Genomic DNA, 27,348 nt, shown 5'->3' with positions numbered 1-27,348 from the left:
TTTAACTTTAGCCTACTACTACAACCATATTATTTACCAGCAACATAAAGTGAAACAGAGGCAGAGGTGTCCTGCCACAGTCAGTAACAAATAAACAGAAAACAGTAGTGGTCAAATACAAATAAGGCAACAAGAGAAGTATCTTACACTTCTCTTTTGTAAAGTAAATATGAACAGCCTATATGGGCATCTACATCATGATTTGCCTGAGAAGCTAGACAGGACAAAAAAAAAATATATATATATATTTATTTTTTTAATATTTATTTGTGGCGGACGTAATTCTTTCGTGGCGGGCCGCCAAAAATAAATGAATGTGTGGGAAACACTGCATTTTCTACTCATCTGTTTCACCGCCACAAGCTCCAGAATTAGCATGCACATTGTGCGGCCTATGAATCGTTTTTTTTTCTTCTTCTGATTATTAGATTTTTTATAATCGGTAGGAGCAATTATCCAAATCGAAAATCAAATTGGATTAATTGCCCAGCCCTGACATACAGTAGTAGATGATTTCTCGCAGTATTCACCTGTAGTTTCTGCAGGTTGCTCCTGATTGTGACAGTGCTGATCTGAAGCAGACGTAGGTAGTTCCTCTCAGAGTGCACCAGCTCCTGGATGGCCATCAGCTGCCTCTGGGACGCCCTCTCTCTGGCCGCTTCTTCTTCCTCCGCCTTCCTGTCAGCCTCCTCCGCTGACACCCCCTCCTCGGACACGGAACGCTCCTCTAAAAAACTCTCTCGGGAGGACAGGTCCACATCGGAGCGGTCGGCCTCGTCCGTGACCTCCCCGTCCTCTCCGAGTGGATCGTCCTCCGCGCTTTCGTCCTTCTCCTCCTGGAGATTTCCTCCCTGGGTGTCGCTGGCGGTGATGCTGTCGACTGCTCCCTGGGGAGACCGCGTTGAGGAGACGATGTTATGAATAGTCCGGGGGAAGGGGACGGGTTGAGGCATCCTGGGCACCTCCATGATGAACACCAGCGCTGTCAAAAAATATATGAAAAACTTAATTGCCGTTGTACATGATACACAAACTACTGATGTGTATTTCTGGTCTTGTCATCCTCGTCCGGACAGAAGGATGTCACGGCAGTGTGGCTGGATCAAAAGAGACATCGGAGACGCTTTACTGAACCAAAAGTTGCTTTATTACAAGCGAGTGTCATTATACAGGACTGCAGTTCCCTGGAGGAGGTCAGGTCAAGAAAATGAGGCACTCCTAACTTGGAGAAGCCAAACCATCAGTTTTATATTTCCTCCTTCCTGTCTCTGTGTGTTGATATCTATAGTTATATTTTGATAAAGGCAACAATCTTAAATGAATCTTTCAGCACATACACAATGTTGATATCTATAGTTATATTTTGATAAAGACAACAATCATAAATGATTCTTTCAGCACATACACTACCGTTCAAAAGTTTGGGGTCACCCAAACAATTTTGTGGAATAGCCTTCATTTCTAAGAACAAGAATAGACTGTCGAGTTTCAGATGAAAGTTCTCTTTTTCTGGCCATTTTGAGCGTTTAATTGACCCCACAAATGTGATGCTCCAGAAACTCAATCTGCTCAAAGGAAGGTCAGTTTTGTAGCTTCTGTAACGAGCTAAATGTGTGAACATGATTGCACAAGGGTTTTCTAATCATCAATTAGCCTTCTGAGCCAATGAGCAAACACATTGTACCATTAGAACACTGGAGTGATAGTTGCTGGAAATGGGCCTCTATACACCTATGTAGATATTGCACCAAAAACCAGACATTTGCAGCTAGAATAGTCATTTACCACATTAGCAATGTATAGAGTGTATTTCTTTAAAGTTAAGACTAGTTTAAAGTTATCTTCATTGAAAAGTACAGTGCTTTTCCTTCAAAAATAAGGACATTTCAATGTGACCCCAAACTTTTGAACGGTAGTGTATATAGTTATATTTTGATAAAGACAACAATCATAAATGAATCTTTCAGCACATACACAATGTTGACATCTATCATTTTGATAAAGACAAGGAAAAACACGCTACTCGTTAACAGCGCCTGCAACAGTAACAAACATGGCAGTAGACGCAAAGTTAAATCATAAAATGCAACCTTACCAGAGTAAAAACGATGCAAAATTATCCGGGAGAGTCTTGATACCAATTTCCTTGACGCAGTCACACACAAAGAAGTTGTAGACCTCCATGTTTTCCCAAGTTTCCATCTGTTTTGTTGTGTAGAATTGCGTCTGGAGCACAATACTTGGCCATGTCTGGGAACGCGACCGACATATAATCCTTGATATCACTCGACAAATCTTTTTTTGATAAAGTATAGGGATCTATTTCATTGCATAGTTTGACTTTTTGCTCTTATCTGCTTTTTGTAGGAAGATTTAAGCGTCTTTTACCCAGATATTTCGCACGCTGCTTGCTGTACAACAGCCATCTCGGCTTGGTCGACCGCCATTCATTTCTGGAAAGAAGTCACGTGACGGAACACAAGCTGTATTAATAATCACCTTCATTACTGCAAATAAACTGAATTTTTTAGTATTTCAAGTATTTTTATCACTGGAGGTTGAGACGAAACATGTTACACACGAGAGAAAGCCAGGAGCAGGCATGCTAAATTAGGGCTGTGAATGTTTGGACACCACACGATTCGATTCCTGGGGGGTAACGATTCAACTCAGAATCGATTCAAAACTATTCTCAATTAAAAATCAATATTTTTTAATAACACTGGGTGCCAGTTCTATGATTAACTACATTCATCCATAAAATAGATAAACGGCTGTGAAACACTTCCATATTACCTAAAAGAAAACTTGCTTTTTTTTAAAAATGTACTTAAACATTTAATAAAGTCAGGTACAAATAAGGCAACAAGAGAAGTATCCAACACTTCTCTTTTCTAAAGTAAATCTGTACAGTAGATATGATCATCTACAATCAACTATATGATAGAAAAAATACATTTAAAAAAATAAAAACATTTTTTTTTTTTTAATCAATTAAGAATTGTTACAAATAAGAATCACAATTCTTTAGAAAAAAGAAATACAATTAACTTTTTTGATTTTAGCAAATGGTTGCAATAAAACTTTTAAAAATCTAAAAAGGTCTAAATACTTTCTGTACCCCAGGGGTCACCAACGCGGTGCCCGCGGGCACCAGGTCGCCCGTAAGGACCAGATGAGTCGCCCGCGGGCCTGTTCTAAGAAAAAAAAAAATATATATATTTTTTTTTTAATTAAATCTACATAGAAAAAACACAAGATACACTTTCAATCAGTGCATCAACCCAAACAACCTCCCCCATGCACACTCATCCACACCCACTCACACAAAAGGGGTTATTTCTTTCTGCTACCAATATTCTGGTTCCCACAACATAGACAACACATCTGCAAGGGACACAGTCCCTGAAGCACACATGATTGTATAGGCTGCTGGTCCACTAACATTTTCCTTAATTACTATTTTTTATGTAATTATTTTTATATTGTTTTACTTTCTTTTTTATCCAAGAAAATGTTTTTTATTTATTTATCTTATTTTATTTTATTTTTTAAAAAAGGGCCTTATCTTCAACAGACCAGGTTGTCAATGAAATTAGATTTGTTTAAAGGGTTTTTTAAACCAGGTCCAGTCCAGATAATGTCCAAGTCGGACTCAGCAACACACACCTTCATTCATGTACACAGAAAAAAATTAGGGAACACAACAGATTGCATATAATTTATAAACAAAATTACATTTTCAAAATAAGCATTTATGTACAGTCCAGATTATGTCCAGGTCACTCAAATTAGGGAACACAACAACAGATATCATATAATCTATAAACATAATTATACTTTCAAAATAAGCCTTTGAGGACTTCTCATCTTTTTTTTAATGTTTTTTGGCATCATTATCGTTTTCAACCATGTAACTTTCTAAAGTTAGAAAATACTGAATAAATGTTTTAAAGAAAGTAATACTAAGTGAATATCTGTTTTTGGCCTTAAAAATAAACATTTTACCGAGTACTATAATTAAATTGACTAAATCATGATTGTCAATGAACTCTCCTAAAATAACAGAAACCACATTAAGCTTCATAAACAAACCAATCCTTAAACACATTTTTTCAACTTCCACCCAAAACAAAGACACAATATGACAATACCAAAACAAATGCAGGGTGGATTCAGGCTCCTGACAACAAAATCGGCAATCATCTGACTCTGTCATATTCCATAATTTTAACATTTTCCCTGTGGGTAAGAAGTTATAAATAATTTTAATTTGAAAATAACGATTTTGCACATCAATAGTGGTTTTATAGATTAGTTTGAATATGGCATCCCATGGCAACGGGCAGTCAAAAAAGTCCTCCCATTTTCCATTTGTGTTGTATGAGGCAGCCTTCAAAGATTTCTTTATTAAATAAAAATTATATATTTTTCTATTTATTTTAGTTCCTTTTTGCCAACTAGAATTTCTTATTAGAGGTTTACAAACTAATAATTTAGTAGTTCCATAATTAATTATTTGTTTCCATCTTTTCCCAATTACTCCAGTTAGTTGATAAAATGAAAAGCTTGAGCAAGCATCACCATACATAGCTCTAAATTCATCATACTTCATAATTTTACCATTCTCATTGATAATATCATTGACAAAAATGATTCCTCTTTCAAACATATTTTTCCAAAAGAAAGGCTTTCCATCTATTACAATATTAGAGTTCATCCATATTAACTGCTTCAAAATATCGTCTCTTTTTTCTGGCACATAAAATTGAAAACACCACTATGAGTGGATTGTTTCCTTTATGCTGTTTCCCAGCAGACTCTCTGGGAGGGGATCACTTTTAAAAAAGGATACAATTTCTTTTGATACAGTACATGTTTTTTGTCCAACAGGACATTTGTGTACCACTCAATGTTTAAATACATCTTTGGAACAATTGATGCTTTTAAAGACAGACACATAGCTTCAAGGTTGAGAAGTTTCAGGCCCCCATATTCATACTCTTTGTACAAAACCTTTCTTTTAATCTTTTCTGGTTTGCCGTTCCAGACAAAATCGAAGACCCTCGCTCATAAATCTTAAAAAAGTTTTGTGATGGAGCTGGTAATGACAAAAACAAATAAATAAATTGAGGAATAATTAACGAGTTGGCAATAGACATTTTAACATACAAGGTTAGGGATTTCCCTTTCCATAATTGCATAATTTTGTCCAGCTTTCTTAGTCGATTATCATAATTTACTGAGCCTAGATCTTCCAGATTTTCTGGGACAACAACACCAAGTATGTTAACTGGTCCATCTGTCCACAAAACAGGCACTTTGCATTCCATTCGAAAGGACGTTCCCTTTAGATTTCCGATCCTTAACATTTTACATTTATCATAATTAAGCTTAAGGCCAGATTGCTGTGAAAATATGTCCAAAAGATTAAGAAGGTTCCGCAAACAATGAGGAAAAATCTTATCTTTGTGAATCAGCCTTTTCTGACATGAACTTCATCAAGAACAAACACAGAACACGCCTCACTGATGCACATCTGCAAGACTCACTCAGAGTTGCAGTGTCAAGTTACACACCAGAGTACAACACACTAGTTAACAGCATGCAATGCCAGGCTTCCCACTAACTGACAAAGAAACAGATAACAGATTTGGTGTCCAGTTCAAAGTGTGACATGATTTAAAAATTTGAGAGTTTACTTTTGCATTTTACATGAGTTATTATTTGTACAAACATGGTGCAAAGTAATTCATGATTTGTTAAAAAATGTTAGTGGCTAGCTAGTTAAAATGGGATATTGTGATTTCACAAGACTGTCTTAGAAGTGATCATTTGAAAAAGTTCAATTTGAAAAATGTGCACTTAGAGAAAATATAAAAATAAAGTGTTGCATATTGATATTTATCTGTTTCTATATATATTTATTGTGAGAAATAATTTAGATGATCAGTGTTTCCACAAAGATAAATATCATTAATTATTAGTAATAACAGAGTTAAAGGTAAATTGAGCAAATTGGCTACTTCTGGCAATTTATTTAAGTGTGTATCTAACTGGTAGCCCTTCGCATTAATCAGTACCCAAGAAGTAGCCCTTGGTTTCAAAAAGGTTGGTGACCCCTGCTGTACCCAATGTAAATATGTGCTTTACAATTAAATAACCCTGTTCAAAACAAACATAAACTGTTGTCTCTTTGGGTCACCATGCCTCTTTAACCCAAAACGTCGTCTGGGATAGGCTCCAGCTGATAGGTGAGCCTAATGAGGACAAGCAGTATAAAAAAAGATTCATTAGAGATATCTGTTGAATAAGAACTGACAATGACAGTCTTACTTTGACAAAAGCCAAACAATTATCAATTGGTCCAAAAGGGGAGCTTGTGCAGTGCAGATTAGCATTGATTGATCGAGACTTTTTGTAGTAGATTGCACAGTACAGTACATATTCCGTACAATTGACCACTAAATGGTAACACCCCAATACGTTTTTCAACTTGTTTAAGTCGGGGTCCACGTTAATCAATTCATGGTAAAGCACTGATGCTAGCCAGGCTAATGCTGGAATAGAGAAGGAGAGAGGCGGAGCTAACGATTGCTTTGTTGTGATTGTTTACGCCACAATAAAAACCCGCAGAGTATTGTCATGCATGTCCTGAGCCGGAACATTGGGAGTGAAGCTCCGCGGGAGGCCGGCGAGCTACTTACAAAGCATCTGCCGCCGCTCTGCTGTGACAATTAGTGCCACGGTTAATTACAACCAAGCATGGGCTGTGATGCAGCACGAGGGACAATGCAAGTTGTCATCCTTCCACTGGTGCTGCATTAGTGCAAAAAGTAACTTAAAAGTTTCCACTCTTCTGGAAAGACTTTCTACAAGTCCGAGCCCTAAATGATTCATTCATTCAAGGGGTATCTAAACTATTCCAGCGAATAACAAGATCCAAATACCACACACTAAACCGCGTGTGCAAACTATAAAGTGGCCATGTTGCGTATGATCTACTAATTAATAAGTGCAAAAGTGGTGCAGAACGCCCTATTTAAAGGACTGTGCGCGGCTTTCACCATGGAGACACTCATTTACTGCAAATTCATTGTATCATGCTCAGAGCTGTGGCATTTTGTTATGTAGTGAAACATGCAGCAGACATCCATGTACCACTTTTTATAGGGCACATTAGAAGTAGCCCTGCATTGTGAACCACAACGAACCTACTTTTTTAGCGCGCAAAAGGCCGACCCTAGGGCCCCGTTTACACTGCAAAGCAAATCTGATTTTTTTGCCCTAAGTGATACAGATCTGATTTTTTTTGGCCTGTCTGAACGCTCCAAAGTGCTTCAAATCTGACCTTTTGGCATCAGATTCAGGCCACATCACATCTGATTTTTTCAAATGTGACTTCAGTCTAAACGCACATAAAATATGTCATAAACATGCATCATCACGTCATAACGATAGTATTAAAAGCTCTATTGTCGACCGAGTTTATGACATTTATATCGTGTGTATTGTGCAACCCTATACCCGCAGGTAAAGGGGATCTGCACGTTTATTGGAATTCAATTTTGTTCACAATCTTTATGAGAGACAAGAAGACAAAAGGTTTTTGTTTTTTTATGCATTCTAACATGTAAAAATCGACTCACCTTAGGTAGTGTAACCTATTTTTATGGGCTTGCCTCTTTGTGATGTTAAGTTCCTGTTATAAGTATAAGTATATGCCTTGAGCTCTTATTTTGAAGGCGCCAAGAGCGGAAGCGGTGACACATTGTAATGTAACCGAGGGTTTATATATGTCGCCTATACTGTACAAAACTACAAAATAACAAACACGGAGGCTCCAGTTTTACACGAGGACCACTTTATTTCCTTTCTTTTCAAAACCTTCGCTCCACTACAACGTGTCACCACTTCCGCTCTTAGTGCCTTCAAAATAAGAGCTCAAGGCATATACTGTATAAGAGCTTATAACAGGAACTTAACATCACAAACAGGCAAGCCCATAAAAATAAGTTACAGTAGCTAGCAATGCAGCTAATGGGAGCAATCAATTCTACCTCTAAATAACTTAAAAATGCATTTGAAAACCGCCAACTATACTTAATTTGCATTCCGTAACCTGTATAATAACCAAGCTGTAGTGACATTGTTATTATAAGAGAGAACACTGAGGGACTCTTTTTCTAGCATAGTAACACATCGGCATGCTTCAGTATTAGCCGTAAAAGCTAGCTACGCAAAGAGAAAAGCTCGCTTCTATGACAACACGAGACACGTTTGAGTTTGTAATGTACAACACAATGCGATAGGACACCAATCTGTACTGACTGAAAAACATGAACAATCAACGTTACAGTATCTGTAAAGTATTGGGCCACATTTCATGTTTTGTTTGTACACAGCTAGCTCAACAGCGTATGTTCTGTAATAATAACACGCATGATGTGCGGCGTGTATCATAATTACAATTATAGAGACTCACTTCCTGGACAGTTGTGTGTTTGATCCAGCTGGCCAGGGAAATTTTGTCCCGTTTATTTGGGTAAGCACTCCATTTATGTCGAAAAAGCTTGGCTCCAAGTTCCACATTTATAGTGTCAAAGTCACTTTCACCTCACTCTCTCAGCTTCCGTCAGCTCCAATGCCTCATCCTTCCTTTGTGGTCGGTTCTATAAGCAGTAGTTTATCCTCACCTTCAAAAAGATAAGGTTGCGGATCTTCATTTGTCCAAAAATAATCGTCTTCGTTGTCTTGTCGATTCTGTCATGATTAAAAGACACACGCGCGTCTGTTTCCGGAAATAGGAACATGCAGTTGTTGCCAGAAGTCGGAAGTGCGCTACTATGGAAATGGAAATCTATGCGCTGAAGAAATCAGTCCTGGCAATGATTAAGATACAGTAAAAATTGTACATATTGTCTGTTACTACATTATATATATACTTGCAGTGTGTATACAAAACATATTACATATTGTTATAAACGTGTCTGTTATTACATTATATATATACTTGCAGTGTGTATATAAAACATTACATATTGTTATGAAGGTGTCTGCTACTACATTATATATATACTTGTAGTGTGTATATAAAACATACTACATATTGTTATGAAGGTGTCTGTTACCACATTATATATATACTTGCAGTGTGTATATTGTACATAATACATATTGTTATGAAGGTGTCTGTTACTACATTATATATATACTTGCAGTGTGTATATTGTACATATTACATATTGTTATGAACGTGTCTGTTACTACATTATATATATACTTGCAGTGTGTATATTGTACATATTAAATATTGTTATGAACGTGTCTGTTACTACATAATATATATACACTTGCAGTGTGTATATTGTACATATAACATATTGTTATGAACGTGTCTGTTACTACATTATATATATACTTGCAGTGTGTATATTGTACATATTACATATTGTTATGAACGTGTCTGTTACTACATTATATATATACTTGCAGTGTGTATATAAAACATATTACATATTGTTATGAACGTGTCTGTTACTACATTATATATATACTTGCAGTGTGTATATAAAACATATTACATATTGTTATGAACGTGTCTGTTACTACATTATATATATACTTGCAGTGTGTATATTGTACATATTACATATTGTTATGACCGTGTCTGTTACTACATTATATATATACTTGCAGTGTGTATATTGTACATATTACATATTGTTATGAACGTGTCTGTTACTACATTATATATATACTTGCAGTGTGTATACAAAACATATTACATATTGTTATAAACGTGTCTGTTACTACATTATATATATACTTGCAGTGTGTATATAAAACATTACATATTGTTATGAAGGTGTCTGCTACTACATTATATATATATACTTGTAGTGTGTATATAAAACATATTACATATTGTTATGAAGGTGTCTGTTACTACATTATATATATACTTGCAGTGTGTATACAAAACATATTACATATTGTTATAAACGTGTCTGTTACTACATTATATATATACTTGCAGTGTGTATATAAAACATTACATATTGTTATGAAGGTGTCTGCTACTACATTATATATATACTTGTAGTGTGTATATAAAACATATTACATATTGTTATGAAGGTGTCTGTTACTACATTATATATATACTTGCAGTGTGTATATTGTACATAATACATATTGTTATGAACGTGTCTGTTACTACATTATATATATACTTGCAGTGTGTATATTGTACATATTACATATTGTTATGAACGTGTCTGTTACTACATTATATATATACTTGCAGTGTGTATATTGTACATATTAAATATTGTTATGAACGTGTCTGTTACTACATAATATATATACACTTGCAGTGTGTATATTGTACATATAACATATTGTTATGAACGCGTCTGTTACTACATTATATATATACTTGCAGTGTGTATATTGTACATATTACATATTGTTATGAACGTGTCTGTTACTACATTATATATTTTTGCAGTGTGTATATAAAACATATTACATATTGTTATGAACGTGTCTGTTACTACATTATATATATACTTGCAGTGTGTATATTGTACATATAACATATTGTTATGAACGTGTCTGTTACTACATTATATATATACTTGCAGTGTGTATATTGTACATATAACATATTGTTATGAACGTGTCTGTTACTACATTATATATATACTTGCAGTGTGTATATAAAACATATTACATATTGTTATGAAGGTGTCTGTTACTACATTATATATATACTTGCAGTGTGTATATTGTACATATTACATATTATTATGAAGGTGTCTGTTACTACATTATATATATACTTGCAGTGTGTATATTGTACATATTACATATCGTTATGAACGTGTCTGTTACTACATTATATATATACTTGCAGTGTGTATATTGTACATATAACATATTGTTATGAACGTGTCTGTTACTACATTATATATATACTTGCAGTGTGTATATTGTACATATTACATATCGTTATGAACGTGTCTGTTACTACATTATATATATACTTGAAGTGTGTATATTGTACATATTACATATTGTTATGAAGGTGTATGTTACTACATTATATATATACTTGCAGTGTGTATATTGTACATATTACATATTGTTATGAACGTGTCTGTTACTACATTATATATATACTTGCAGTGTGTATATTGTACATATTACATATTGTTATGAACGTGTCTGTTACTACATAATATATATACACTTGCGGTGTGTATATTGTACATATAACATATTATGAACGTGTCTGTTACTACATTATATATATACTTGCAGTGTGTATATTGTACATATTACATATTGTTATGAACGTGTCTGTTACTACATTATATATATACTTGCAGTGTGTATATTGTACATAATACATATTGTTATGAACGTGTCTGTTACTACATTATATATATACTTGCAGTGTGTATATTGTACATATTACATATTGTTATGAACGTGTCTGTTACTACATTATATATATACTTGCAGTGTGTATATTGTACATATAACATATTGTTATGAACGTGTCTGTTACTACATTATATATATACTTGCAGTGTGTATATAAAACATATTACATATTGTTATGAACGTGTCTGTTACTACATAATATATATACACTTAAGGTGTGTATATTGTACATATAACATATTATGAACGTGTCTGTTACTACATTATATATATACTTGCAGTGTGTATATAAAACATATTACATATTGTTATGAAGGTGTCTATTACTACATTATATATATACTTGCAGTGTGTATATTGTACATATTACATATTGTTATGAACGTGTCTGTTACTACATTATATATATACTTGCAGTGTGTATATTGTACATATTACATATTGTTATGAACGTGTCTGTTACTACATAATATATATACACTTGCAGTGTGTATATTGTACATATAACATATTGTTATGAACGTGTCTGTTACTACATTATATATATACTTGCAGTGTGTATATTGTACATATTACATATCGTTATGAACGTGTCTGTTACTACATTATATATATACTTGAAGTGTGTATATTGTACCTATTACATATTGTTATGAAGGTGTCTGTTACTACATTATATATATACTTGCAGTGTGTATATAAAACATATTACATATTGTTATGAAGGTGTCTATTACTACATTATATATATACTTGCAGTGTGTATATTGTACATATTACATATTGTTATGAAGGTGTCTGTTACTACATTATATATATATACTTGCAGTGTGTATATTGTACATATTACATATCGTTATGAACGTGTCTGTTACTACATTATATATATACTTGAAGTGTGTATATTGTACATATTACATATTGTTATGAAGGTGTATGTTACTACATTATATATATACTTGCAGTGTGTATATTGTACATATAACATTGTTATGAAGGTGTCTGTTACTACATTATATATATATACTTGCAGTGTGTATATTGTACATATTACATATTGTTATGAACGTGTCTGTTACTACATTATATATATACTTGCAGTGTGTATATTGTACATATTACATATTGTTATGAAGGTGTATGTTACTACATTATATATATACTTGCAGTGTGTATATTGTACATATAACATATTGTTATGAAGGTGTCTGTTACTACATTATATATATACTTGCAGTGTGTATATTGTACATAATACATATTGTTATGAACGTGTCTGTTACTACATTATATATATACTTGCAGTGTGTATATTGTACATAATACATATCGTTATGAAGGTGTCTGTTACTACATTATATATATACTTGCAGTGTGTATATTGTACATATTACATATTGTTATGAACGTGTCTGTTACTACATTATATATATACTTGCAGTGTGTATATTGTACATATTACATATTGTTATGAACGTGTCTGTTACTACATTATATATATACTTGCAGTGTGTATATTGTACATATTACATATTGTTATGAACGTGTCTGTTACTACATTATATATATACTTGCAGTGTGTATATTGTACATATTACATATCGTTATGAACGTGTCTGTTACTACATTATATATATACTTGAAGTGTGTATATTGTACATATTACATATTGTTATGAAGGTGTCTGTTACTACATTATATATATACTTGCAGTGTGTATATTGTACATATTACATATTGTTATGAAGGTGTCGGTTACTACATTATATATATACTTGCAGTGTGTGTATAAAACATATTACATATTGTTATGAAGGTGTCTATTACTACATTATATATATACTTTCAGTGTGTATATTGTACATATTACATATCGTTATGAACGTGTCTGTTACTACATTATATATATACTTGCAGTGTGTATATTGTACATATTACATATTGTTATGAAGGTGTCTGTTACTACATTATATATATACTTGCAGTGTGTATATTGTACATATTACATATTGTTATGAAGGTGTCTGTTACTACATTATATATATACTTGCAATGTGTATATTGTACATATTACATATTGTTATGAACGTGTCTGTTACTACATTATATATATACTTGCAGTGTGTATATTGTACATATTACATATTGTTATGAAGGTGTCTGTTACTACATTATATATATACTTGCAGTGTGTATATTGTACATATTTTATATTGTTATGAAGGTGTCTGTTACTACATTATATATATACTTGCAGTGTGTATATAAAACATATTACATATTGTTATGAAGGTGTCTGTTACTACATTATATATATACTTGCAGTGTGTATATTGTACATATTACATATTGTTATGAAGGTGTCTGTTACTACATTATATATATACTTGCAGTGTGTATATTGTACATATTACATATTGTTATGAACGTGTCTGTTACTACATTGTATATATACTTGCAGTGTGTATATTGTACATATTACATATTGTTATGAAGGTGTCTGTTACTACATAATATATATACACTTGCAGTGTGTATATTGTACATATAACATATTGTTATGAACGCGTCTGTTACTACATTATATATATACTTGCAGTGTGTATATTGTACATATTACATATTGTTATGAACGTGTCTGTTACTACATTATATATTTTTGCAGTGTGTATATAAAACATATTACATATTGTTATGAACGTGTCTGTTACTACATTATATATATACTTGCAGTGTGTATATTGTACATATAACATATTGTTATGAACGTGTCTGTTACTACATTATATATATACTTGCAGTGTGTATATAAAACATATTACATATTGTTATGAAGGTGTCTGTTACTACATTATATATATACTTGCAGTGTGTATATTGTACATATTACATATTATTATGAAGGTGTCTGTTACTACATTATATATATACTTGCAGTGTGTATATTGTACATATTACATATCGTTATGAACGTGTCTGTTACTACATTATATATATACTTGCAGTGTGTATATTGTACATATAACATATTGTTATGAACGTGTCTGTTACTACATTATATATATACTTGCAGTGTGTATATTGTACATATTACATATCGTTATGAACGTGTCTGTTACTACATTATATATATACTTGAAGTGTGTATATTGTACATATTACATATTGTTATGAAGGTGTATGTTACTACATTATATATATACTTGCAGTGTGTATATTGTACATATTACATATTGTTATGAACGTGTCTGTTACTACATTATATATATACTTGCAGTGTGTATATTGTACATATTACATATTGTTATGAACGTGTCTGTTACTACATAATATATATACACTTGCGGTGTGTATATTGTACATATAACATATTATGAACGTGTCTGTTACTACATTATATATATACTTGCAGTGTGTATATTGTACATATTACATATTGTTATGAACGTGTCTGTTACTACATTATATATATACTTGCAGTGTGTATATTGTACATAATACATATTGTTATGAACGTGTCTGTTACTACATTATATATATACTTGCAGTGTGTATATTGTACATATTACATATTGTTATGAACGTGTCTGTTACTACATTATATATATACTTGCAGTGTGTATATTGTACATATAACATATTGTTATGAACGTGTCTGTTACTACATTATATATATACTTGCAGTGTGTATATAAAACATATTACATATTGTTATGAACGTGTCTGTTACTACATAATATATATACACTTGCGGTGTGTATATTGTACATATAACATATTATGAACGTGTCTGTTACTACATTATATATATACTTGCAGTGTGTATATAAAACATATTACATATTGTTATGAAGGTGTCTATTACTACATTATATATATACTTGCAGTGTGTATATTGTACATATTACATATTGTTATGAAGGTGTCTGTTACTACATTATATATATATACTTGCAGTGTGTATATTGTACATATTACATATTGTTATGAACGTGTCTGTTACTACATTATATATATACTTGCAGTGTGTATATTGTACATATTACATATTGTTATGAACGTGTCTGTTACTACATAATATATATACACTTGCAGTGTGTATATTGTACATATAACATATTGTTATGAACGTGTCTGTTACTACATTATATATATACTTGCAGTGTGTATATTGTACATATTACATATCGTTATGAACGTGTCTGTTACTACATTATATATATACTTGAAGTGTGTATATTGTACATATTACATATTGTTATGAAGGTGTCTGTTACTACATTATATATATACTTGCAGTGTGTATATAAAACATATTACATATTGTTATGAAGGTGTCTATTACTACATTATATATATACTTGCAGTGTGTATATTGTACATATTACATATTGTTATGAAGGTGTCTGTTACTACATTATATATATATACTTGCAGTGTGTATATTGTACATATTACATATCGTTATGAACGTGTCTGTTACTACATTATATATATACTTGAAGTGTGTATATTGTACATATTACATATTGTTATGAAGGTGTATGTTACTACATTATATATATACTTGCAGTGTGTATATTGTACATATAACATTGTTATGAAGGTGTCTGTTACTACATTATATATATATACTTGCAATGTGTATATTGTACATATTACATATTGTTATGAACGTGTCTGTTACTACATTATATATATACTTGCAGTGTGTATATTGTACATATTACATATTGTTATGAAGGTGTATGTTACTACATTATATATATACTTGCAGTGTGTATATTGTACATATAACATATTGTTATGAAGGTGTCTGTTACTACATTATATATATACTTGCAGTGTGTATATTGTACATAATACATATTGTTATGAACGTGTCTGTTACTACATTATATATATACTTGCAGTGTGTATATTGTACATAATACATATCGTTATGAAGGTGTCTGTTACTACATTATGTATATACTTGCAGTGTGTATATTGTACATATTACATATTGTTATGAACGTGTCTGTTACTACATTATATATATACTTGCAGTGTGTATATTGTACATATTACATATTGTTATGAACGTGTCTGTTACTACATTATATATATACTTGCAGTGTGTATATTGTACATATTACATATTGTTATGAACGTGTCTGTTACTACATTATATATATACTTGCAGTGTGTATATTGTACATATTACATATCGTTATGAACGTGTCTGTTACTACATTATATATATACTTGAAGTGTGTATATTGTACATATTACATATTGTTATGAAGGTGTCTGTTACTACATTATATATATACTTGCAGTGTGTATATTGTACATATTACATATTGTTATGAAGGTGTCGGTTACTACATTATATATATACTTGCAGTGTGTATATAAAACATATTACATATTGTTATGAAGGTGTCTATTACTACATTATATATATACTTTCAGTGTGTATATTGTACATATTACATATCGTTATGAACGTGTCTGTTACTACATTATATATATACTTGCAGTGTGTATATTGTACATATTACATATTGTTATGAACGTGTCTGTTACTACATTATATATATACTTGAAGTGTGTATATTGTACATATTACATATTGTTATGAAGGTGTCTGTTACTACATTATATATATACTTGCAGTGTGTATATTGTACATATTACATATTGTTATGAAAGTGTCTGTTACTACATTATATATATACTTGCAGTGTGTATATAAAACATATTACATATTGTTATGAAGGTGTCTATTACTACATTATATATATACTTGCAGTGTGTATATTGTACATATTACATATTGTTATGAAGGTGTCTGTTACTACATTATATATATACTTGCAGTGTGTATATTGTACATATTACATATTGTTATGAAGGTGTCTGTTACTACATTATATATATACTTGCAGTGTGTATATTGTACATATTACATATTGTTATGAAGGTGTCTGTTACTACATTATATATATACTTGCAGTGTGTATATTGTACATATTACATATTGTTATGAAGGTGTCTGTTACTACATTATATATATACTTGCAGTGTGTATATTGTACATATTACATATTGTTATGAACGTGTCTGTTACTACATTATATATATACTTGCAGTGTGTATATTGTACATATTACATATTGTTATGAAGGTGTCTGTTACTACATTATATATATACTTGCAGTGTGTATATTGTACATATTTTATATTGTTATGAAGGTGTCTGTTACTACATTATATATATACTTGCAGTGTGTATATAAAACATATTACATATTGTTATGAAGGTGTCTGTTACTACATTATATATATACTTGCAGTGTGTATATTGTACATATTACATATTGTTATGAAGGTGTCTGTTACTACATTATATATATACTTGCAGTGTGTATATTGTACATATTACATATTGTTATGAACGTGTCTGTTACTACATTGTATATATACTTGCAGTGTGTATATTGTACATATTACATATTGTTATGAACGTGTCTGTTACTACATTATATATATACTTGCAGTGTGTATATTGTACATATTACATATTGTTATGAAGGTGTCTGTTACTACATTATATATATACTTGCAGTGTGTATATTGTACATATTACATATTGTTATGAAGGTGTCTGTTACTACATTATATATATACTTGCAGTGTGTATATTGTACATATTACATATTGTTATGAACGTGTCTGTTACTACATTGTATATATACTTGCAGTGTGTATATTGTACATATTACATATTGTTATGAAGGTGTCTGTTACTACATTATATATATACTTGCAGTGTGTATATTGTACATATTACATATTGTTATGAAGGTGTCTGTTACTACATTATATATATACTTGCAGTGTGTATATTGTACATATTACATATTGTTATGAAGGTGTCTGTTACTACATTATATATATACTTGCAGTGTGTATATTGTACATAATACATATTGTTATGAACGTGTCTGTTACTACATTATATATATACTTGCAGTGTGTATATTGTACATATTACATATTGTTATGAACGTGTCTGTTACTACATTATATATATACTTGCAGTGTGTATATTGTACATATTAAATATTGTTATGAACGTGTCTGTTACTACATAATATATATACACTTGCAGTGTGTATATTGTACATATAACATATTGTTATGAACGCGTCTGTTACTACATTATATATATACTTGCAGTGTGTATATTGTACATATTACATATTGTTATGAAGGTGTATGTTACTACATTATATATATACTTGCAGTGTGTATATTGTACATATAACATTGTTATGAAGGTGTCTGTTACTACATTATATATATATACTTGCAATGTGTATATTGTACATATTACATATTGTTATGAACGTGTCTGTTACTACATTATATATATACTTGCAGTGTGTATATTGTACATATTACATATTGTTATGAAGGTGTATGTTACTACATTATATATATACTTGCAGTGTGTATATTGTACATATAACATATTGTTATGAAGGTGTCTGTTACTACATTATATATATACTTGCAGTGTGTATATTGTACATAATACATATTGTTATGAACGTGTCTGTTACTACATTATATATATACTTGCAGTGTGTATATTGTACATAATACATATCGTTATGAAGGTGTCTGTTACTACATTATGTATATACTTGCAGTGTGTATATTGTACATATTACATATTGTTATGAACGTGTCTGTTACTACATTATATATATACTTGCAGTGTGTATATTGTACATATTACATATTGTTATGAACGTGTCTGTTACTACATTATATATATACTTGCAGTGTGTATATTGTACATATTACATATTGTTATGAACGTGTCTGTTACTACATTATATATATACTTGCAGTGTGTATATTGTACATATTACATATCGTTATGAACGTGTCTGTTACTACATTATATATATACTTGAAGTGTGTATATTGTACATATTACATATTGTTATGAAGGTGTCTGTTACTACATTATATATATACTTGCAGTGTGTATATTGTACATATTACATATTGTTATGAAGGTGTCGGTTACTACATTATATATATACTTGCAGTGTGTATATAAAACATATTACATATTGTTATGAAGGTGTCTATTACTACATTATATATATACTTTCAGTGTGTATATTGTACATATTACATATCGTTATGAACGTGTCTGTTACTACATTATATATATACTTGCAGTGTGTATATTGTACATATTACATATTGTTATGAACGTGTCTGTTACTACATTATATATATACTTGAAGTGTGTATATTGTACATATTACATATTGTTATGAAGGTGTCTGTTACTACATTATATATATACTTGCAGTGTGTATATTGTACATATTACATATTGTTATGAAGGTGTCTGTTACTACATTATATATATACTTGCAGTGTGTATATAAAACATATTACATATTGTTATGAAGGTGTCTATTACTACATTATATATATACTTGCAGTGTGTATATTGTACATATTACATATTGTTATGAAGGTGTCTGTTACTACATTATATATATACTTGCAGTGTGTATATTGTACATATTACATATTGTTATGAAGGTGTCTGTTACTACATTATATATATACTTGCAGTGTGTATATTGTACATATTACATATTGTTATGAAGGTGTCTGTTACTACATTATATATATACTTGCAGTGTGTATATTGTACATATTACATATTGTTATGAAGGTGTCTGTTACTACATTATATATATACTTGCAGTGTGTATATTGTACATATTACATATTGTTATGAACGTGTCTGTTACTACATTATATATATACTTGCAGTGTGTATATTGTACATATTACATATTGTTATGAAGGTGTCTGTTACTACATTATATATATACTTGCAGTGTGTATAGTGTACATATTTTATATTGTTATGAAGGTGTCTGTTACTACATTATATATATACTTGCAGTGTGTATATAAAACATATTACATATTGTTATGAAGGTGTCTGTTACTACATTATATATATACTTGCAGTGTGTATATTGTACATATTACATATTGTTATGAAGGTGTCTGTTACTACATTATATATATACTTGCAGTGTGTATATTGTACATATTACATATTGTTATGAACGTGTCTGTTACTACATTGTATATATACTTGCAGTGTGTATATTGTACATATTACATATTGTTATGAACGTGTCTGTTACTACATTATATATATACTTGCAGTGTGTATATTGTACATATTACATATTGTTATGAAGGTGTCTGTTACTACATTATATATATACTTGCAGTGTGTATATTGTACATATTACATATTGTTATGAAGGTGTCTGTTACTACATTATATATATACTTGCAGTGTGTATATTGTACATATTACATATTGTTATGAACGTGTCTGTTACTACATTGTATATATACTTGCAGTGTGTATATTGTACATATTACATATTGTTATGAAGGTGTCTGTTACTACATTATATATATACTTGCAGTGTGTATATTGTACATATTACATATTGTTATGAAGGTGTCTGTTACTACATTATATATATACTTGCAGTGTGTATATTGTACATATTACATATTGTTATGAAGGTGTCTGTTACTACATTATATATATACTTGCAGTGTGTATATTGTACATATTACATATTGTTATGAAGGTGTCTGTTACTACATTATATATATACTTGCAGTGTGTATATTGTACATATTACATATTGTTATGAAGGTGTCTGTTACTACATTATATATATACTTGCAGTGTGTATATTGTACATATTACATATTGTTATGAACGTGTCTGTTACTACATTATATATATACTTGGAGTGTGTATATTGTACATATTACATATTGTTATGAACGTGTCTGTTACTACATTATCTTTATACTTGCAGTGTGTATATTGTACATATTACATATTGTTATGAAGGTGTCTGTTACTACATTATATATATACTTGCAGTGTGTATATTGTACATATTACATATTGTTATGAACGTGTCTGTTACTACATTGTATATATACTTGCAGTGTGTATATTGTACATATTACATATTGTTATGAAGGTGTCTGTTACTACATTATATATATACTTGCAGTGTGTATATTGTACATATTACATATTGTTATGAAGGTGTCTGTTACTACATTATATATATACTTGCAGTGTGTATATTGTACATATTACATACTGTTATGAAGGTGTCTGTTACTACATTATATATATACTTGCAGTGTGTATATTGTACATATTACATATTGTTATGAACGTGTCTGTTACTACATTGTATATATACTTGCAGTGTGTATATTGTACATATTACATATTGTTATGAAGGTGTCTGTTACTACATTATATATATACTTGCAGTGTGTATATTGTACATATTACATATTGTTATGAAGGTGTCTGTTACTACATTATATATATACTTGCAGTGTGTATATTGTACATATTACATATTGTTATGAAGGTGTCTGTTACTACATTATATATATACTTGCAGTGTGTATATTGTACATATTACATATTGTTATGAAGGTGTCTGTTACTACATTATATATATACTTGCAGTGTGTATATTGTACATATTACATATTGTTATGAAGGTGTCTGTTACTACATTATATATATACTTGCAGTGTGTATATTGTACATATTACATATTGTTATGAAGGTGTCTGTTACTACATTATATATATACTTGCAGTGTGTATATTGTACATATTACATATTGTTATGAAGGTGTCTGTTACTACATTATATATATACTTGCAGTGTGTATATTGTACATATTACATATTGTTATGAAGGTGTCTGTTACTACATTATATATATACTTGCAGTGTGTATATTGTACATATTACATATTGTTATGAACGTGTCTGTTACTACATTATATATATACTTGGAGTGTGTATATTGTACATATTACATATTGTTATGAACGTGTCTGTTACTACATTTTCTTTATACTTGCAATGTATATATAAAACGTTAATGGAAGGTTTTGAAGTTCTTTTAGAGGACTTTGAAGGCTACAACGATGACTCCCATTAGCGGCATCGTTTTTAATCATCTTTAAAAACCTAAAAAAAAATTACGTTTGTTCTTGTGACATTTGTAAAGTTACAAAAGATTTAAAGTTAGTATTATTTGCGGATGATACAACAGCGTTTTGTTCAGGAGAGAACACACAGGAGATAATACAAATAATAACAGAAGAAATTAACAAATTAAAAAGATGGTTTGACAAAAACAGACTATCTTTGAATATTAGTAAAACTAAAATAATGCTATTTGGTAACAGTAGAAGAGAAAGTCAAACACAAATACAAATAGACGGAATAGAAATTGAAAGAGTAAATGAAACCAAATTTCTAGGTATAATGATTGATGATAAATTGAACTGGAAATCTCACGTAAAAAATATACAACATAAAGTAGCAAGAAACACGTCAATAATGAATAAAGCAAAACATGTTCTAGACAAAAAAATCCCTTCATATTCTCTACTGCTCACTAGTGTTACCATATCTGAGCTACTGTGTAGAAATATGGGGAAATAATTACAAAAGTACACTTCATTCATTAACGGTGTTACAAAAAAGATCAGTTAGAATAATACATAATGTTGGATATAGAGAACATACAAATCCTTTATTTATTGAATCAAAGATACTAAAATTCCACGACATAGTGAATTTGCAAACAGCTAAAATTATGCACAAAGCAAACTATAACCTGCTACCCAAGAATATACAACAATTCTTCTCAACAAAAGAGGAGAAATATAATCTTAGAGAAAAATGTAATTTAAAACATTTGTACGCACGTACAACACTTAAGACCTTCAGTATATCAGTATGTGGAATTAAATTATGGAATGGATTAAGCAAAGCAATCAAACAATGTACTAATATGATCCACTTCAAGAAACTCTTCAAACTTAAAGTGTTTACAAAGTACAAAGAAGAAGAACCATGACAAACATTTTCAATTTCTTTCATCCATCCATTCATTCATTCTTAAAGTAATCTTACTTATCTCATCATATGAAATATGACTTTCTTCACCAATTATTATTATTAAATTCTTACTATTATTTATTTATTTATTTTTATTGTGATTACCTATGGAGTTTATTGTGAATAAATTGAGAACAGGAAGTGAATAAAAAAAGTTTCTGTTATGTAAAGAAAAGGGGTAGGATTAAATAAGCTCTGCTTCTTCCTACTCCTTTTCGAACATGTTGAAAAGAGAAACTGGAAATTGTGATGTATCATGTTGTATGCTTGCATGTTCGAAATAAACTCAAACTCTAACTCTAACTCTAACTCTAACTCTCTTGTCTCTCATAATGATTAACGATAGGCAAAGTTCCAAAAAAAGTGCAGTTCCCCTTTAGATCAAATCAAATCAAACGTTATTTATATAGCACTTTTCATACAAAGGCAAGTGGCAAACACAAAGTGCTGTACAAAACAAACAAAAAATCATAATAATTCACATTAAGACAGCAATGTCTGCTTTTGTACATGATTAATGCTAATTTGTTGTGATTAATCACATGCGTTAATTTGACAGCCCTAATATTATATCTAATTAAAAATGACATTATATAGCAGGGGTGTCAAACTCATTTTCATTGGGGGCCACATCGCAGTTATGGTTGCCCTCAGAGGGCCGCTTTTAACAATGAGTAATATATGAACATACAAGTACATATATAGATATATATATATATATACATACATATATACATATATACATACATATATACATATATACATATATATATATATATATATATATATATATATATATATATATATATATATATATATATATATATGTAACAAATATAAATATATAACACATTACAACACATTTTTTTACATAAGCTTCAAAAAAATATTTACATTTTACTTTAAAAGCTGGCAGCTCAGTCACAATTTTACAGTAAAAGCAGTGGGGGTTTTTTACAGCATATAAAAATAATTGAATAGAATGTTACTGTTTTAGCAGTAAAATTCAAGCAACGGAGCTGCAAGTTGTTGGTTTTTTTTACCGTAAAATCTTGTTTTAATAATATTTAAAGGCCTACTGAAATGCGATTTTCTTATTTAGACGGGGATAGCAGGTCCATTCTATGTGTCATACGTGATCATTTTGCAATATTTCCATATTTTTGCTGAAAGGATTTAGTAGAGAACATCGACGATAAAGTTCGCAACTTTTGGTCGCTGATAAAAAAGCCTTGCCTGTACCGGAAGTAGCAGACGATATGCGCGTGACGTCACCGGTTGTGGAGCTCCTCACATCTTCACATTGTTTACAATCATGGCCACCAGCAGCGAGAGCGGTTCGGACCGAGAAAGCAACGATTTCCCCATTAATTTGAGCGAGGATGAAAGATTTGTGGATGAGGAAAGTGAGAGTGAAGGACTAGAGGGCAGTGGGAGCGATTCAGATAGGGAAGATGCTGTGAGAGGCGGGTGGGACCTGATATTCAGCTGGGAATGACTAAAACAGTAAATAAATACAAGACATATATATACTCTATTAGCCACAACACAACCAGGCTTATATTTAATATGCCACAAATTAATCCCGCATAACAAACACCTCCCCCCTCCCGTCCATATAACCCGCCAATACAAATCAAACACCCGCACAAAACACTCAATCCCACAGCCCAAAGTACCGTTCACCACCCCAAAGTTCATACAGCACATATATTTCCCCAAAGTGCCCCAAAGTTACGTATGTGGGATGCACATAGCGGCACGCACGTACGGGCAAGCGATCAAATTTTTGGAAGCCGCAGCTGCGTACTCACGGTACCGTGTCTGCGTATCCAACTCAAAGTCCTCCTGATAAGAGTCTCTGTTGTCCCAGTTCTCCACAGGCCAATGGTAAAGATTGACTGTCATCTTTCGGGAATGTAAACAATGAAACACCGTCTGTGTTTGTGTTGCTGCAGCCGGCCGCAATACACCGCTTCCCACCTACAGGTTTCTTCTTTGCTGTCTCCATTGTTCACTGAACAAATTGCAAAAGATTCACCGGTGTCCAGAATACTGTGGAATTTTGCGATAAAAAACAGACGACTTAATAGCTGTCCCAAAATGTCCTCTACAATCCGTGACGTCACGCGCAGGCGTCATCATACCGAAACGTTTTTAGCAGGACATTTCGGCGCGAAATTTAAAATTGCACTTTAGTAATCTAACCCGGCCGTATTGGCATGTGTTGCAATGTTAAGATTTCATCATTGATATATAAACTATCAGACTGTGTGCTCGGCAGTAGTGGCTTTCAGTAGGCCTTTAAAGTGATAATGATATTTAGTACATGATTTTTAATGTCAAAAGGGAAAGAACAAATATATTTAGTAAGAAAAGATTAAGCATTGTATTAACGCATATTATTTCCAGGCTTTCGCGGGCCACATAAAATAATGTGGCGGGCCAGATTTGGCCCCCGGCCCTTGAGTTTGACACCTGTGTTATATAGTGTCAACATTACGCCCGCCGAAGCCCAATAAAAAATGAGCTGTAGACCCAAAATGTCCCACCCCACTAGCATAATAAAGTAAAAAGTTCTGGTTGTTTTTGTGATTTTAATGGCAACATCGCGTCAGTGTTAGTAATATTATCTCTCGACTACCAAGTGTCCTTCAGTGATAGCAGGCCTCCATGAACGTGTAAATATGGGAATTTAACCAAACACATCACAGTCCACTAGGAAGAACTATGTGAAACAACAAGTGTGTCCCACCTGCCAAAACAACAACAACAACTGCAGCAACAGCAGCAGAGTGTGTGAAAGCTGCAGAACAAACCTCGGAATGAAGACTCGCTGATCCTCCACTGTCCTGTTGGAATCTGCTGCACAGGAGACGCCGCTGCATGGGAAGCACACATACACAGGTTTAAGTTGTTCCACTGACTCGCGCACACACTCCACGCTGCTGCTGCTTGGCTTCATGTGGTAGGAGTGTGTGAGTGTTCAGTCACTCGTGTGTGTGTGTGTGTGTGTGACGGCACTAGTGTGTTTGGCTGGGTGAGCAAAGAGGGAGGGGGATGGGAGTGGAAAGGAGGGTTGTTTGGTGGAGGAAAACAGGGGGGAGGATGACCGACACACACACACACACACACACACACACACACACACACACACACACACACACACACACACACACACACACACACAGAAGAGCTGAATAAGCTGATTGACTGCAGCAGCCGGTGTGAAGAGGAAGTGACACTCTCACCCTGACAAAATCCGATAGGCCGACGGCTCCGAGGACCAATCGGCGAGAGGATCCCTCCCTTCAGGCTTCAGGGATCTAATAAACTGGCCAATGAGGGCGGAGAAACACGGCGATTGAAGTTTTCCTCTGGCGGGGGACAAAAGCATGGTGGGACGTCCCATCTTCTCCCAGTTGGCCGGTCATTGTGTGCATATTGTGCTGCGGGGTGGCAAACACAAGATTGATATTGGCGGCAGCAAAAAAAAAAAAAAGTTTAAGAACCTGTTGGCAATCTCATAGTTCACCTCCAGGCAGCTACAACCCTTAACTAACACCCTCCCCGGATTGCTAATAATCAAATGCTAATAATCAAATGTAAACAATCAAATGCAGATACTTTTTCTTATGCCTTCTGAGATCTCTCTCTCTCTCTCTCTTTCTCTCTCTCTCTCTCCACTACTTGCAGTCCATATCCTACCCCCTCCACATCCCTGATTGTAAATAATGTAAATAATGCAATGTGATTATCTTGTGTGATGACTGTATTATGATGATAGTATATATCTGATAGTATATATCTGTA

The 27,348-nt window shown here is 32.0% G+C and overlaps 1 protein-coding gene across 7 annotated transcripts in view; it reads right to left on the bottom strand.

The window, feature by feature from the left end:
* LOC133644987 (rho guanine nucleotide exchange factor 37-like) overlaps positions 1 to 27,348 on the bottom strand; it is a 69,081-nt gene that overhangs the window by 35,877 nt on the left and 5,856 nt on the right. For 2 of the 7 annotated variants that reach the window (XM_062039772.1, XM_062039774.1), the window contains exons 1-2: positions 26,355 to 26,531; positions 531 to 982 (exon numbers count right to left, since the gene is read on the bottom strand). In XM_062039772.1, coding sequence (XP_061895756.1) covers positions 531 to 982; positions 26,355 to 26,436 — 534 coding nt within the window. In that variant the 5' untranslated portion in view covers positions 26,437 to 26,531. Of the gene's footprint in view, positions 1 to 530; positions 983 to 26,354; positions 26,532 to 26,786; positions 26,985 to 27,348 lie in introns of those variants that run through there. The other 5 variants (XM_062039768.1, XM_062039769.1, XM_062039773.1 and 2 more) reach the window with 4 other exon arrangements.

The sequence above is a fragment of the Entelurus aequoreus genome, linkage group LG28 (assembly GCF_033978785.1).
Source record: "Entelurus aequoreus isolate RoL-2023_Sb linkage group LG28, RoL_Eaeq_v1.1, whole genome shotgun sequence".
Classification (NCBI taxonomy): Eukaryota; Metazoa; Chordata; class Actinopteri; order Syngnathiformes; family Syngnathidae; genus Entelurus; species Entelurus aequoreus.
The sequence above is the reverse complement of the archived record's forward strand: the minus strand, read 5'-3'. Positions and strand labels throughout refer to the sequence as shown.